Source organism: Lissotriton vulgaris, unplaced genomic scaffold, assembly GCF_964263255.1.
Source record: "Lissotriton vulgaris unplaced genomic scaffold, aLisVul1.2 SCAFFOLD_7736, whole genome shotgun sequence".
Taxonomy (NCBI): Eukaryota; Metazoa; Chordata; class Amphibia; order Caudata; family Salamandridae; genus Lissotriton; species Lissotriton vulgaris.
In genome coordinates, this window is record NW_028246890.1 from 45,644 (window position 1) to 61,672 (window position 16,029).

Genomic DNA, 16,029 nt, shown 5'->3' on the forward strand with positions numbered 1-16,029 from the left:
CAGACCTTTCCCTGTAACTGTAAAGGGGTTAAATACACTTTGTGGTGTCTGAGATGTGTTGGTTATTCACACATGCAGGCAGGGGTGATACCTGAAATCTTACCCTGCGCGGAGCTCCATAACCCTGGGTAGAAGGTACAACTTCATACCCTTTGAAAGTTAACACCTCCAAATGTCACAAGAATCAGTAAAACTGGTGCCTGGATGCTGTAAGTAGTCCCAATGCCTTGCAGGACTTTTCCTGTAACTGCAAAGTAGTTAAATACACTTTGCTGAGTATATGAAGTGCTTTGTTTTCAAACCTCCAGCTAGGGGTGTAATATGGAATCTTAATCTGCGCGGAGCTCCATAACCCTGGGTAGAAGGTACAACTTCATCCCCTTGAAGCTTAACACCTCCAAATGTCCCAAGTTTCAGTAAAACTGGTGCCTGGATGCTGTAAGTAGGCCCAAGGCCTTGCAGGCCTTTTCCTGGAACTGCAGAGGAGTTAAATACACTTTGTTGAGTATATGAAGTGCTTTGTTTTCAAACCTCCAGCTAGGGGTGTAATCTGGAATCTTACCCTGCGCGGAGCTCCACAACCCTGGGTAGAAGGTACAACTTCTTCCCCTTGAAGCTTAACACCTCCAAATGTCGCAAGATTCACTAAAACTGCTGCCTGGAGACTAGAGGTAGGCCCAAGGCCTTGCAGACCTTTCCCTGTAACTGTAAAGGGGTTAAATACACTCTGTGATGTCTGAGATGTGTTGGTTATTCACACATCCAGGCAGGGGTGATACCTGAAATCTTACCCTGCGCGGAGCTCCATAACCCTGGGTAGAAGGTACAACTTCATACCCTTTGAAAGTTAACACCTCCAAATGTCACAAGTATCAGTAAAACTGGTGCCTGGATGCTGTAAGTAGGCCCAAGGCCTTGCAGGCCTTTTCCTGGAACTGCAGAGGAGTTAAATACACTTTGCTGAGTATATGAAGTGCTTTGTTTTCAAACCTCCAGCTAGGGGTGTAATCTGGAATCTTACTCTGCGCGGAGCTCCACAACCCTGGGTAGAAGGTACAACTTCATCCCCTTGAAGCTTAACACCTCCAAATGTCACAAGATTCATTAAAACTGCTGCATGGAGGCTGGAGGTAGGCCCAAGGCCTTGCAGACCTTTCCCTGTAACTGTAAAGGGGTTAAATACACTTTGTGGTGTCTGTAATGTGTTGGTTATTCACACATCCAGCTAGGGGTGACATCTGAAATCTTACCCTGCGCGGAGCTCCATAACCCTGGGTAGAAGGGACAACTTCATCCCCTTGAAGCTTAACATCTCCAAATGTCACAAGATTCATCAAAACTGGTGCCTGGTTGCTGGAAGTAGGCCCAAGGCCTTGCAGGCCTTTTCCTGTAACTGCAAAGTAGTTAAATACACTTTGCTGAGTGTGTGAAGTGCTTTGTTTTCAAACCTCCAGCTAGGGGTGTAATCTCGAATCTTACCCTGCGCGGAGCTCAATAACCCAGGGTAGAAGGTACAACTTCATCCCCTTGAAGCTTAACACCTCCAAATGTCACAAGATTCATTCAAACTGCTGCCTGGAGGCTGGAGGTAGGCCCAAGGCCTTGCAGACCTTTCCCTGTAACTGTAAAGGGGTTAAATACACTTTGTGGTGTCTGAGATGTGTTGGTTATTCACACATGCAGGCAGGGGTGATACCTGAAATCTTACCCTGCGCGGAGCTCCATAACCCTGGGTAGAAGGTACAACTTCATACCCTTTGAAAGTTAACACCTCCAAATGTCACAAGTATCAGTAAAACTGGTGCCTGGATGCTGTAAGTAGGCCCAAGGCCTTGCAGGCCTTTTCCTGGAACTGCAGAGGAGTTAAATACACTTTGCTGAGTATATGAAGTGCTTTGTTTTCAAACCTCCAGCTAGGGGTTTAATCTCGAATCTTACCCGGCGCGGAGCTCCATAACCCTGGGTAGAAGGTACAACTTCATCCCCTTGAAGCTTAACACCTCCAAATGTCACAAGATTCACTAAAACTGCTGCCTGGAGGCTGGAGGTAGGCCCAAGGCCATGCAGACCTTTCCCTGTAACTGTAAAGGGGTTAAACACACTCTGTGGTGTCTGAGATGTGGTGGTTATTCACACATCCAGGCAGGGGTGATACCTGAAATCTTACCCTGCGCGGAGCTCCATAACCCTGGGTAGAAGGTACAACTTCATACCCTTTGAAAGTTAACACCTCCAAATGTCACAAGTATCAGTAAAACTGGTGCCTGGATGCTGTAAGTAGGCCCAAGGCCTTGCAGGCCTTTTCCTGGAACTGCAGAGGAGTTAAATACACTTTGTTGAGTATATGAAGTGCTTCGTTTTCAGACCTCCAGCTAGGGGTGTAATCTGGAATCTTACCCTGCGCGGAGCTCCACAACCCTGGGTAGAAGGTACAACTTCTTCCCCTTGAAGCTTAACACCTCCAAATGTCGCAAGATTCACTAAAACTGCTGCCTGGAGACTAGAAGTAGGCCCAAGGCCTTGCAGACCTTTCCCTGTAACTGTAAAGGGGTTCAATACACTCTGTGGTGTCTGAGATGTGTTGGTTATTCACACATCCAGGCAGGGGTGATACCTGAAATCTTACCCTGCGCGGAGCTCCATAACCCTGGGTAGAAGGTACGACTTCATACCCTTTGGAAGTTAACACCTCCAAATGTCACAAGTATCAGTAAAACTGGTGCCTGGATGCTGTAAGTAGGCCCAAGACCTTGCAGGCCTTTTCCTGGAACTGCAGAGGAGTTAAATACACTTTGCTGAGTATATGAAGTGCTTTGTTTTCAAACCTCCAGCTAGGGGTGTAATCTGGAATCTTACCCTGCGCGGAGCTCCACAACCCTGGGTAGAATGTACAACTTCATCCCCTTGAAGCTTAACACCTCCAAATGTCTCAAGATTCATCAAAACTGGTGCCTGGATGCTGGAAGTAGTCCCAATGCCTTGCAGGACTTTTCCTGTAACTGCAAAGTAGTTAAATACACTTTGCTGAGTATATGAAGTGCTTTGTTTTCAAACCTCCAGCTAGGGGTGTAATCTCGAATCTTACCCTGCGCGGAGCTCCATAACCCTGGGTAGAAGGTACAACTTCATCCCCTTGAAGCTTAACACCTCCAAATGTCACAAGATTCATTAAAACTGCTGCCTGGAGGCTGGAGGTAGGCCCAAGGCCTTGCAGACCTTTCCCTGTAACTGTAAAGGGGTTAAATACACTTTGTGGTGTCTGAGATGTGTTGGTTATTCACACATGCAGGCAGGGGTGATACCTGAAATCTTACCCTGCGCGGAGCTCCATAACCCTGGGTAGAAGGTACAACTTCATACCCTTTGAAAGTTAACACCTCCAAATGTCACAAGAATCAGTAAAACGGGTGCCTGGATGCTGTAAGTAGTCCCAAATGCCTTGCAGGACTTTTCCTGTAACTGCAAAGTAGTTAAATACACTTTGCTGAGTATATGAAGTGCTTTGTTTTCAAACCTCCAGCTAGGGGTGTAATATGGAATCTTAATCTGCGCGGAGCTCCATAACCCTGGGTAGAAGGTACAACTTCATCCCCTTGAAGCTTAACACCTCCAAATGTCCCAAGTTTCAGTAAAACTGGTGCCTGGATGCTGTAAGTAGGCCCAAGGCCTTGCAGGCCTTTTCCTGGAACTGCAGAGGAGTTAAATACACTTTGCTGAGTATATGAAGTGCTTTGTTTTCAAACCTCCAGCTAGGGGTGTAATCTGGAATCTTACCCTGCGCGGAGCTCCACAACCCTGGGTAGAAGGTACAACTTCATCCCCTTGAAGCTTAACACCTCCAAATGTCACAAGATTCATTAAAACTGCTGCCTGGAGGCTGGAGGTAGGCCCAAGGCCTTGCAGACCTTTCCCTGTAACTGTAAAGGGGTTAAATACACTTTGTGGTGTCTGTAATGTGTTGGTTATTCACACATCCAGCTAGGGGTGACATCTGAAATCTTACCCTGCGCGGAGCTCCATAACCCTGGGTAGAAGGGACAACTTCATCCCCTTGAAGCTTAACATCTCCAAATGTCACAAGATTCATCAAAACTGGTGCCTGGTTGCTGGAAGTAGGCCCAAGGCCTTGCAGGCCTTTTCCTGTAACTGCAAAGTAGTTAAATACACTTTGCTGAGGTGTGTGAAGTGCTTTGTTTTCAAACCTCCAGCTAGGGGTGTAATCTCGAATCTTACCCTGCGCGGAGCTCAATAACCCAGGGTAGAAGGTACAACTTCATCCCCTTGAAGCTTAACACCTCCAAATGTCACAAGATTCATTAAAACTGCTGCCTGGAGGCTGGGGGTAGGCCCAAGGCCTTGCAGACCTTTCCTTGTAACTGTAAAGGGGTTAAATACACTCTGTGGTGTCTGAGATGTGTTGGTTATTCACACATCCAGGCAGGGGTGATACCTGAAATCTTACCCTGCGCGGAGCTCCATAACCCTGGGTAGAAGGGACAACTTCATCCCCTTGAAGCTGAACACCTCCAAATGTCACAAGATTCATCAAAACTGGTGCCTGGTTGCTGGAAGTAGGCCCAAGGCCTTGCAGGAATTTTCCTGTAACTGCAAAGTAGTTAAATACACTTTGCTGAGTATATGAAGTGCTTTGTTTTCAAACCTCCAGCTAGGGGTGTAATCTCGAATCTTACCCTGCGCGGAGCTCCATAACCCTGGGTAGAAGGTACAACTTCATCCCCTTGAAGCTTAACACCTCCAAATGTCACAAGATTCATTCAAACTGCTGCCTGGAGGCTGGAGGTAGGCCCAAGGCCTTGCAGACCTTTCCCTGTAACTGTAAAGGGGTTAAATACACTTTGTGGTGTCTGAGATGTGTTGGTTATTCACACATGCAGGCAGGGGTGATACCTGAAATCTTACCCTGCGCGGAGCTCCATAACCCTGGGTAGAAGGTACAACTGCATACCCTTTGAAGGTTAACACCTCAAAATGTCACAAGTATCAGTAAAACTGGTGCCTGGATGCTGTAAGTAGGCCCAAGGCCTTGCAGGCCTTTTCCTGGAACTGCAGAGGAGTTAAATACACTTTGCTGAGTATATGAAGTGCTTTGTTTTCAAACCTCCAGCTAGGGGTTTAATCTCGAATCTTACCCGGCACGGAGCTCCATAACCCTGGGTAGAAGGTACAACTTCATCCCCTTGAAGCTTAACACCTCCAAATGTCACAAGATTCACTAAAACTGCTGCCTGGAGGCTGGAGGTAGGCCCAAGGCCATGCAGACCTTTCCCTGTAACTGTAAAGGGGTTAAACACACTCTGTGGTGTCTGAGATGTGGTGGTTATTCACACATCCAGGCAGGGGTGATACCTGAAATCTTACCCTGCGCGGAGCTCCATAACCCTGGGTAGAAGGTACAACTTCATACCCTTTGAAAGTTAACACCTCCAAATGTCACAAGTATCAGTAAAACTGGTGCCTGGATGCTGTAAGTAGGCCCAAGGCCTTGCAGGCCTTTTCCTGGAACTGCAAGGTAGTTAAATACACTTTGCTGAGTATATGAAGTGCTTTGTTTTCAAACCTCCAGCTAGGGGTGTAATCTGGAATCTTACCCTGCGCGGAGCTCCACAACCCTGGGTAGAATGTACAACTTCATCCCCTTGAAGCTTAACACCTCCAAATTTCTCAAGATTCATCAAAACTGGTGCCTGGATGCTGGAAGTCGTCCTAAATGCCTTGCAAGGCTTTTCCTGTAACTGCAAAGTAGTTAAATACACTTTGCTGAGTATAGGAAGTGCTTTGTTTTCAAACCTACAGCTAGGGGTGTAATCTCGAATCTTACCCTGCGCGGAGCTCCATAACCCTGGGTAGAAGGTACAACTTCATCCCCTTGAAGCTTAACACCTCCAAATGTCACAAGATTCATCAAAACTGGTGCCTGGATGCTGGAAGTAGTCCCAATGCCTTGCAGGACTTTTCCTGTAACTGCAAAGTAGTTAAATACACTTTGCTGAGTATATGAAGTGCTTTGTTTTCAAACCTCCAGCTAGGGGTGTAATATGGAATCTTAATCTGCGCGGAGCTCCATAACCCTGGGTAGAAGGTACAACTTCATCCCCTTGAAGCTTAACACCTCCAAATGTCCCAAGTTTCAGTAAAACTGGTGCCTGGATGCTGTAAGTAGGCCCAAGGCCTTGCAGGCCTTTTCCTGGAACTGCAGAGGAGTTAAATACACTTTGTTGAGTATATGAAGTGCTTTGTTTTCAAACCTCCAGCTAGGGGTGTAATCTGGAATCTTACCCTGTGCGGAGCTCCACAACCCTGGGTAGAAGGTACAACTTCATCCCCTTGAAGCTTAACACCTCCAAATGTCACAGGAATCATTAAAACTGCTGCCTGGAGCTTGGGGGTAGGCCCAAGGCCTTGTAGACCTTTCCCTGTAACTGTACAGGGGTTAAATACACTTTGTGGTGTCTGTAATGTGTTGGTTATTCACACATCCAGCTAGGGGTGACATCTGAAATCTTACCCTGCGCGGAGCTCCATAACCCTGGGTAGAAGGGACAACTTCATCCCCTTGAAGCTTAACACCTCCAAATGTCACAAGATTCATTAAAACTGCTGCCTGGAGGCTGGAGGTAGGCCCATGGCCTTGCAGACCTTTCCCTGTAACTGTAAAGGGGATAAATACACTTTGTGGTGTCAGTAATGTGTTGGTTATTCACACATCCAGCTAGGGGTGACATCTGAAATCTTACCCTGCGCGGAGCTCCATAACCCTGGGTAGAAGGTACAACTTCATCCCCTTGAAGCTTAACACCTCCAAATGTCACAAGATTCATCAAAACTGGTGCCTGGATGCTGGAAGTAGGCCTAAGGCCATGCAGGACTTTTCCTGTAACTGCAAAGTTGTTAAATACACTTTGCTGAGTATATGAAGTGCTTTGTTTTCAAACCTCCAGCTAGGGGTGTAATCTCGAATCTTACCCTGCGCGGAGCTCCATAACCCTGGGTAGAAGGTACAACTTCATCCCCTTGAAGCTTAACACCTCCTAATGTCACAAGATTCATTAAAACTGCTGCCTGGAGGCTGGAGGTAGGCCCAAGGCCTTGCAGACCTTTCCCTGTAACTGTACAGGGGTTAAATACACTCTGTTGTGTATGTGATTTGTTGGGTTTTCACACATCTAGGCAGGCAAGCATCACAAAAACAGGTGGCTGGAGACAGGCCCAAGGCCTTGTCCTGATGCTATAAAGGGGTGAAATACACGTTGACCATGTAAAGTGTTTTCTTATCAAACCTCCAGCCAGGGGTATAACCCGAAATCTTACCCTGCGCGGAGCTCCATAGCCAAGGTTAGTAGGAGCAACTGTATCCCTTTGAAGATGAACTCAACCAAATGTTACAATTATCACTAAACAGGCCCACAGCCTTGTGCTGATACTGTAACAGGGGTGAATCTCACCCTGCGCGGAGCTCCATAGCCCTGTGTAGAAATAGCCACTTTGTGCCTGCAGGCTAGAAATGGGCTTGGGACACTGAAGGCTAGAATCTGATAATGTAAAATACCTTTTGAATGAAGTTATTTTTTTTTGGCAGACCTCCAGCTAAGGGGGAAAACCGGAAATGTTACCCGAATCGGAGCTTACCAGCCCTGGGTAGGAAAAGTGACTTTGTCCCCTTGAACCTAAAGAGTTGGTATAAAATCAATTAAAAAAAAAAAAGTGTATATATAGTTTTTTTTTTGCTTACCTCCAGCTAAGGGGGAAAACCGGAAATGTTACCCGAATCGGAGCTCCATAGCCTCGGGTAGAAACAGTGACTTTGTCCCCTTGAACCTAGAGTTAAAAAAAAAAAAAATGTTTATATATAGTAAAAAAAAAAAAAAAAGCAATACAATAAAAATGTGTATATGTAGGTTTTTTTTTTTTTTTTGGGCCGACCTCCAGCTAAGGGGGGAAACCGGAAATGTTACCCGAATCGGAGCTCACCAGCCCTGGGTAGGAAAAGTGACTTTGTCCCCTTGAACCTGAAGAGTTAGTATACAATGAATTAAACAAAAAAAAATTGTATATATCGTTTTTTTTTCTGTTTTGCTTACCTCCAGCAAGGGGGAAAACCGAAAATTTTACCCGAATCGGAGCTCCCCAGCCCTGGGTAGAAGTAGTGCCATTGTCCCCTTGAACCAAACTGTCCACACAGAAAAAAAAAAAAAAAAACTGAAACGGGTGCTTAAAGACCCACAGGGACCCGTAAACGGCCATGCTGGTTCGCCGCAAGAATCAGGATGCCACAGCCTCTTCCTATGGGCCTGCATGGGAACTCGACTTCATCGACCATTAAGCCCCCACGCAGTGGGGGCTTACAGAGCCTGGGCAGGAGACAAAGTTGGAGTTAGCGCGGCCGTTCCGCCGCCCGACCATCTGGTCGCCAGGCTCACTGGGCCATCTGGTCACTGCACAACGTTGCGACCAGATGGCCCACTGAGCAATGCGACCAGATGGCCGAGCGGCGGAACCGCCGCGTTAACCCCAACTTTGTCTCCCGCTCTGGTGCTGTAACCCCCCACTACGTGGGGGCTTAATAGTCGGCATAGGTCCCCCAGTCCAGGCCTCCATGACGGCGGGCCCCTGGGCAGGGCTAAACCTGCCTTATCTCCCCAGTTTCGTGGCCCCAGGATAACGGGACCCTGGGGCGGTCTACACACGCCTTAGGTCTCCAGTCCAGGGCTCCATGACGGTGGGCCCCTGAACCGGGCTGAACCCGCCTTAGGTTACCAGTTCAGGGCTCCATGGTGGCGGTCCCCGGGGCCGGGCTAAGCACGCCTTATCTCTCCGGTTTCGGGGCCAAGGACAACGGGACCCTGGGGCGGGCTACACACGCCTTCGGTCCCCAATCCAGGCATCCATGATGGCGGGCCCCTGGGCAGGGCTAAACACGCCTTATGGTCCCCAGTCCAGGGCTCCATGATGGCGGGCCCCTGGGCAGGGATAAACACGCCTTAGGTCCCCAGTCCAGGGCTCCATGATGGCGGAGCCCTGTGCCGTGCTAAACCTGCCTTATCTACCCAGTTTCGGGCCTCAGGATAAAGAGACCCTGGGGCGGGCTACACACGCCTTAGGTCCCCAGTCCATGGCTCCATGATGGAGGTCCCCTGAACCCGCCTTAGGTTACCAGTTTAGGGCTCTACGGTGGCGGACCCTGGGCCGGGCTGAACCCGCCTTCCCGAGCAGAGTGGCTGCGGAGCAAATCCCCGGGTTCCCCCCATCCTCCCCTCCCGACCGAGTGGGGGCCTAGATAGGAGCCCTGCGCTGCGGGAATAATAGTTTAGACCCAGCTCTCACAAGACATGGTGGTCGGCTCTTAAAAGAGCCTTTGGGTTGTTTTGTCTTTTTTTTCCGTGGGCAAGTCGAGTGTTTAACCGCCGAATCCGTAGAGGGTGCGGCCCTGGCGCTTCAGGGCATAGACCACATCCATGGCGGTGACGGTCTTCCTCTTGGCGTGCTCGGTGTAGGTGACGGCATCCCGGATCACGTTCTCCAGGAAAACCTTCAGCACTCCGCGGGTCTCCTCGTAGATGAGGCCGGAGATGCGCTTGACTCCGCCACGGCGCGCCAGGCGGCGAATGGCCGGCTTGGTGATGCCCTGGATGTTGTCCCGGAGCACCTTGCGGTGCCTCTTGGCGCCGCCTTTGCCGAGCCCCTTCCCTCCTTTGCCGCGTCCAGACATGTTCCCCTCTCGGTGCTGTGCGCAGAAGTGATAGCTCCAGCCCCCGCACCGGCTGATTATATGGAGGAGCTGCGGACCTGCGAGGGAGTCCAAGCGCCCGCCCTGTGAGGCGGGAGAGCCCGGCCCCGGCCCGCCCTCTGCAGGGAGCGGGGGCTGGAGAGGCCGTTGCCGTTTGAAAAAGAGCGGGCTCCCAGCCCGCCTTTGTTATGGCGGGCTGGCTCAGCAGCTGCCGCCAGTGCACAGATCACAGTGAAACACACGCACACGCCTCCCTTCCCGGCCCCCACTTGTGACCGCAGCCCGCCTAAACCTCTCGTTCCGTGCCCCTGCCAAGATGAACCGAAGCCTCGGACATGTTTCAATGGAGCCCACACCGGCTCCACCCCGCTGTGTGACACCGCCTGCAACCCCGTAACACCGTCCACGTCTCGCGCCCAAGGCACCTCCCTCCCCGGCCCCCACTTGTGACCGCAGCCCGCCTAACCCTCTCGTTCGGTGCCCCCTCCCAATATGAACCGAAGCCTCGGACTTGTTTCAATGGAGCCCTACACCGGCACCACCCCGCTGTGTGACACCGCCTGCAACCCCGTAACACTGTCCAAGTCTCGCGCCCAAGGCACCTCTTTTCCCGGCCCCCACTTGTGACCGCGGCCCGCCTAACCCTCTCGTTCCGTGCCCCTCCCAATATGAACAGATGCTTAGGACATGTTTCAATGGAGCCCACACCGGCTCCTCCCCGCTGTGTGTGACTGCCTGCAACCCCGTAACACTGTCCACGTCTCGAGCCCAAGGCACCTCTCTTCCCGGCCCCTACTTGTGACCGCGGCCCGCCTAACCCTCTCTTTCGGCGCCCCCTCCCAACCCCGTAACACTGTCCACGTCTCGAGCCCAAGGCACCTCTCTTCCCGGCCCCTACTTGTGACCGCGGCCCGCCTAACCCTCTCTTTCGGCGCCCCCTCCCAATATGAACAGAAGCCTCGGACATGTTTAATGGAGCCCAACACACGTTAAAGGCCTCGCCGGCACCACCCCGCTGTGTCTGGCCGCCTGCAATCCCGTAACGGTCCCCATCTCGCGCCCGGTTGTGTCGTCTGCCCCAAAAAGATGCCAAATAAAGATAGGATTTTTATTAGAAAAAACATTATGGATATCGGACTCGAAGCTGGGCTTTGGGGACGGGGGCAACATTTATATGCAGGGCCGAGGGCTTGGACTGTGTCCCACCTATGAAGCGACGGCGCGGGCGCTGCCGCATCTATGAAGCCGCCAGAGTAACACCTCGGCACGGATACGCTCTTTGATGGAGTCTGTGGATGGCCCTGAAAAGAGCCTTTGTGTTTAGGGTGTGTTTCCACGGGGGTCTGCGGGCCTTTACTTGCTTGCTTTGCCCTGTGCCTTGTGGCTCTCGGTTTTCTTGGGCAGCAGCACGGCCTGGATGTTGGGCAGCACTCCTCCCTGGGCGATGGTGACTCGGCCCAGCAGCTTGTTCAGCTCCTCGTCGTTGCGGATGGCCAGCTGGAGGTGTCTGGGGATGATGCGGGTCTTCTTGTTGTCCCGGGCGGCGTTGCCAGCCAGCTCCAGGATCTCGGCGGTCAGGTACTCCAGCACTGCAGCCAGATAGACGGGGGCACCAGCGCCCACCCTCTCGGCGTAGCTTCCCTTCCGGAGCAGCCTGTGCACACGGCCCACGGGGAACTGGAGCCCGGCTCTGGAAGAGCGTGTCTTGGCCTTGGCGCGGGCCTTTCCTCCCTGCTTTCCGCGTCCAGACATGGCGATCGATCTGAGATCTCAGTCACACAACAGCGAGAATGATACTGCTCTTCCTGCTGGACTCCGGTAATATAAAGACTTCGGGAGCGTCTGATTGGTTGACAGCTAGTCGCTGATAGTACTTCTCATTGGAGGGAGGCCAGCTTCTGTTTAGCCAATCAGAGTCCCAGAACCGCATCACACTAGGAACCGGGGGCCCTGCCTATGACTGCCAATGAGAAGAGAGAGCCGGTAAGAAGCTGCTTTGCACGCCCAGCCTATAAATACAAGTGCCGGGCGCTTTGACTTTATTTCTCTCGGCTCCACAGCACGCGGTGAAAGATCCTCGACCATGCCTGAACCAGCCAAGTCCGCGCCGGCTCCCAAGAAGGGCTCCAAGAAAGCGCTCTCCAAGCCGCCCAAGAAGGACGGCAAGAAGCGCAAGAGGAGCAGGAAGGAAAGCTATGCCATCTACATTTACAAAGTGATGAAGCAGGTGCACCCGGACACCGGCATCTCCTCCAAGGCCATGGGCATCATGAACTCCTTCGTGAACGACATCTTCGAGCGCATCGCTACAGAGTCTTCCAAACTGGCCCTCTACAACTCGCGGCGCACCATCACCTCACGGGAGATCCAGACCGCAGTCCGCCTTCTGCTGCCCGGAGAGCTGGCCAAGCACGCCGTGTCGGAGGGCACCAAGGCCGTCACCAAGTACACCAGCGCCAAGTAAGGCTTCCAGGCGCACCCCAAGGAACACAACGGCTCTTTTAAGGGCCAACCACTCCCTCCCCTAAGAGCAAATGTAACTCTAGTATGACAGAAGAATATGTGTTTTTTATAAGGGTAATGTTGAGCGCAGAAAGCGCCGCTCTCCCGGGGTTTGCTGCACACCGAGGGACGATGGAGCAGGCAACCCGTTTTGCCTCTTTCAATAAACATGTCTATATGAATGAGCCCTCTTTGGGACCAAGTGCCACCTATACACTGTAATGTAACGATGATGTCAAATAAACCTGCTGGCAATTCACACAGCTACTGCCGGGCAATTTGCTTTCCATGGTATGGACGAGCAGCTTTCATGCGTGCCGGTTTAATTAACGTTGTGTTTGTATTTCCAGACCCAGGGGAACGGCTACAATCCGCCCCGGGGCAAACGCTACCGAATCAGACACATGAACCCCATGTACCGGGAGCACAGATGCCTCATAGCGCTGGCTTGTGACCAGCGGATCCCTGCCTCCATTAAACGATGGGCACATTGACGAGGTGTTTGTGCACTGTGAAGACGGAAGGCTCTGGTCACCCCCAGAGCTCGTATAAGTTGCCCAGTACTCGTGGTACTCTCAGAACCCGATGTACCGGGAGCACAGATGCCCAAAAGCGGTGGCTTGTGACCCGCGGGTCCCTACCACAACCCTCTACCCAAACAACGCTTCAAATGAAGGGCACGTGGAAGGGGTGTTTGTGCACTGTGGACACCGAGTGCTCTGGTTTCCCCAGAAGCGGAATAAATTGCCCGGTGCTCGTGGTATTCACAGCCCCTCCTCCCTAACCTGTAGGCCATGCCATGGCAGATAAGAGAAGCTCAAAGGTGACAGGGTGGTGGCCCTTAAAAGAGCCGTTGTGGTGGTTGTTCGGGTCGGTCTGTCCCCTTAGGCCCTCTCGCCTCGGATGCGACGGGCCAGCTGGATGTCCTTGGGCATGATGGTCACCCTCTTGGCGTGGATGGCGCACAGGTTGGTGTCCTCGAAGAGCCCGACCAGGTAGGCCTCGCTGGCCTCCTGCAGGGCCATGACGGCGGAGCTCTGGAAGCGCAGGTCGGTCTTGAAGTCCTGGGCGATCTCCCTCACCAAGCGCTGGAAGGGCAGCTTGCGGATGAGGAGCTCGGTGGACTTCTGGTAGCGGCGGATCTCGCGGAGAGCCACGGTGCCGGGCCGGTAGCGGTGCGGCTTCTTGACTCCGCCGGTGGCAGGCGCGCTCTTGCGGGCTGCCTTGGTGGCCAGCTGCTTGCGAGGCGCTTTGCCGCCGGTGGACTTGCGGGCTGTCTGCTTGGTGCGGGCCATGGCGGGAGCGGTCTCTCTCAGCGACGAGCGAGGAAGAATGGCGTCTACCGGGGAAAGAGCTCTATTTATGCCCTCACAGACGGAGGGCTGCTCTGGTTGGCTGAAGAGACCGCCCCACGTTCGAAAATAGCCCGCGGTGTACAACGATTGGTTACTGAGCGGGAGGCTGTAGCCTAGCTGTCCAATGAGCTGTGGATAAAAGAGAAGCCTCCGGTTGGATGACGTGAGTTGGAGCCGGAGCCCGCGCCTCGGCCAGCCTCTGTCTCCGTGTCCGTCCATCCACTTGTAGTCACGCCGACGACTCGACCCCGGTCCCCCGTGAGAGGAGCCCGAGATGTCATAAGCACACTGCCCATGGTCACCCTGGAACACTCCCCCGTTACCTGCGCTCGAGTCTGCCCGGGTACAGTGAAAGCACCAACACACACACACACGTTTCTAATAAACCCCGGTCTTATGACTCCCAGACCCCCTTCTTACCCGCCCCTGCTCACCCTGGAACACTCCCCCGTTACCTGCTGCTCGATTGAAAGTGCACAATCGTCTGCTTTATGCAGACACTATTTCGAGTCTGCCCGGGTACAGTGAAAGCACCGAGACACACACGTTATTGCACATGTATTACAAACGGAGGTCTTATAACTCCCAGACCCCCTTATTGTCTATGTTATACCGATTTCAATCCACGCAGCACCGAAAGAGCCGTTTATATGGCCAAGATCACACGCGGCACTCGCGCGTGGAAAGGTGCGCTATGGATGCATTGTGCTGTTTATTCTTTAGAAGTGGGGCAGTGGGTGGGTGCAAAGGTGGGGATGAACACGCTCTCTTCTAGACAGGGTGGTGGCCCTTAAAAGAGCCGTTGTGTTTGCAGTGTCTCGGTGCAAGCCCTTACTTCTTCTTGGGCGCTGCCTTTTTGGGCTTCGCTGCTTTGGGCTTGGCTGCCTTGGGTTTGACTACCTTGGCAGGGCTTTTCTTGGCTACTTTGGGCTTCGCCGCCTTGGCCTTCGCTGGGCTCTTGGCAGCCTTCTTGGCGGGGGCAGCCTTGGGCTTCTTGGGGCTCTTGGCTGCTGCTGGCTTCTTGACCTTCTTCGGGCTCTTCTTGACCCCCGCGGGTGCCTTTTTGGGCTTCTTGGCGGCAGGGGCTGCTTTCTTGGCCGCTGGCTTCTTGGTCTTGGAGGCTGACTTCTTGGCCGCCTTCTTGCCCTCCAGCTGCTTCTTATTCACCTTGAAGGATCCGGAGGCCCCGGTACCCTTCAGCTGGGCTAGGGCGCCTTTGCTGACCAGGCTCTTGAGGGAGACCTTGACGCGGCTCTTGTTCTTGTCCGCATCGTAGCCGGCGGCGGTCAGCGCCTTCTTCAGGGCCACCAGGGAGACTCCCTTCCTCTCGGCCGAGGCGGTCACGCACTTCAGGATGAGATCGGACACGCTGGGACCGGAAGGCTTCTTGGCCTTGGAGGCCCCCGCTGCTTTCTTCTGCTTCTTCTTGGGGGCGACCTCAGCGGGAGGAGCCGCGGCGGCTGGAGCGGTTTCTGCCATTGCTATGCAAGTCTCGACGCTGACGCTGTCACAGAACAGAAATGTATCTCCCCGGCCCGAGCCCCGTGCATATATAGGGAGGAGCCAGCCCCTGATTGGTCCCGAGGAGAGAGGCTGTGCGAGGCGCACTCGGCTCTCTGCTCCGAGCTGACATTTGTGTTTCCTAGCATCGGAGTTTCAAAGTTTTAAACCACAATCCGTTAAACACACGCTCCCGTGCACACATGAAAAGAAGCCCAGCTTCAGCCCCTTCCCGTGCCCGCCCCCGTTTCAGCCGACCCCGTCCTCAGAGGCTTGCAATCCGCCGTGAATCTCTGCCCTCCCCCGGTGGCTGACGCCTCCGTGACCGGAATCCCGGGCTCCGGGACCCTTTTCCCCGGCCCACCCTCACGCTCTGAGGCCGGGAGCGGCGGCCCGCGGGCGGGAGGGGCCTCCTGCAGGGAGCGGGCCAAGTGGAGTCACCATGGGGCTCCGGGGGCCGCGGGGAGCGCCTCCTGCACCGGGCCGAAGTAACACAGGGCTCCGCCGGCCGAGCGCGGGGAGTGGAGACAACGCCAGAGAGACCCGGCCCGGGGGCCAGGGGGGCCCTCGCCGCGCGCCTGCACCCTCGGCTGTGGCACCCAAGGCTCGGGGGCAGCCGGGGGGACTTTCACAAGCAGCGGGGCACGGTCCGGCATCAAGACTCACGGGCATCACAAGGCGGCTGCGCGCTGGTAGCTTCACATGCAGGCAGAGGGCATTCCCTGCCAAGCACCGAGCTGGACGAGACGGGGGCACAGTAAACATAATAAGCACACAGTGACACCATAGAGGCAGGCGGCCGAGTCAGACCTACATGTTTAATGGCACCCAGAGTGAGAGCAGAGGGTGTGAATGCACCTGAAACGGTGACCCCAGTACCTGCACGGAGGCCCTCTGCTGAGCTGATTTTCACAGCTGGAGTTAGGT

At 53.3% G+C, this 16,029-nt stretch overlaps 5 protein-coding genes across 5 annotated transcripts; 1 reads left to right on the forward strand and 4 right to left on the reverse strand.

Annotated features, from left to right (window-relative positions):
- Nucleotides 1-9,377: 9,377 nt before the first annotated feature.
- On the reverse strand, nucleotides 9,378-9,744 carry LOC147665713 (histone H4). Its single transcript, XM_086949579.1, has one exon. The coding sequence runs from the start codon at nucleotides 9,725-9,727 to the stop codon at nucleotides 9,416-9,418; it is 312 nt and encodes a 103-aa protein (XP_086805705.1). The 5' UTR covers nucleotides 9,728-9,744; the 3' UTR covers nucleotides 9,378-9,415.
- A 1,168-nt stretch (nucleotides 9,745-10,912) lies between these two features.
- LOC147665714 (histone H2A type 2-C-like) lies at nucleotides 10,913-11,520 on the reverse strand. The gene has a single exon (XM_086949574.1). It carries the CDS (start codon nucleotides 11,495-11,497, stop codon nucleotides 11,099-11,101), a length of 399 nt encoding a protein of 132 aa, XP_086805700.1. The 5' UTR covers nucleotides 11,498-11,520; the 3' UTR covers nucleotides 10,913-11,098.
- A 259-nt stretch (nucleotides 11,521-11,779) lies between these two features.
- Nucleotides 11,780-12,258, forward strand: LOC147665715 (histone H2B 1.2-like). The gene has a single exon (XM_086949583.1). The coding sequence runs from the start codon at nucleotides 11,829-11,831 to the stop codon at nucleotides 12,207-12,209; it is 381 nt and encodes a 126-aa protein (XP_086805709.1). The 5' UTR covers nucleotides 11,780-11,828; the 3' UTR covers nucleotides 12,210-12,258.
- An 844-nt stretch (nucleotides 12,259-13,102) lies between these two features.
- LOC147665716 (histone H3) lies at nucleotides 13,103-13,559 on the reverse strand. Its single transcript, XM_086949575.1, has one exon. The coding sequence runs from the start codon at nucleotides 13,540-13,542 to the stop codon at nucleotides 13,132-13,134; it is 411 nt and encodes a 136-aa protein (XP_086805701.1). The 5' UTR covers nucleotides 13,543-13,559; the 3' UTR covers nucleotides 13,103-13,131.
- Nucleotides 13,560-14,345: 786 nt separating this feature from the next.
- Nucleotides 14,346-15,107, reverse strand: LOC147665717 (histone H1.01-like). The gene has a single exon (XM_086949571.1). The coding sequence runs from the start codon at nucleotides 15,079-15,081 to the stop codon at nucleotides 14,434-14,436; it is 648 nt and encodes a 215-aa protein (XP_086805697.1). The 5' UTR covers nucleotides 15,082-15,107; the 3' UTR covers nucleotides 14,346-14,433.
- Between the last annotated feature and the right edge of the window lie 922 nt (nucleotides 15,108-16,029).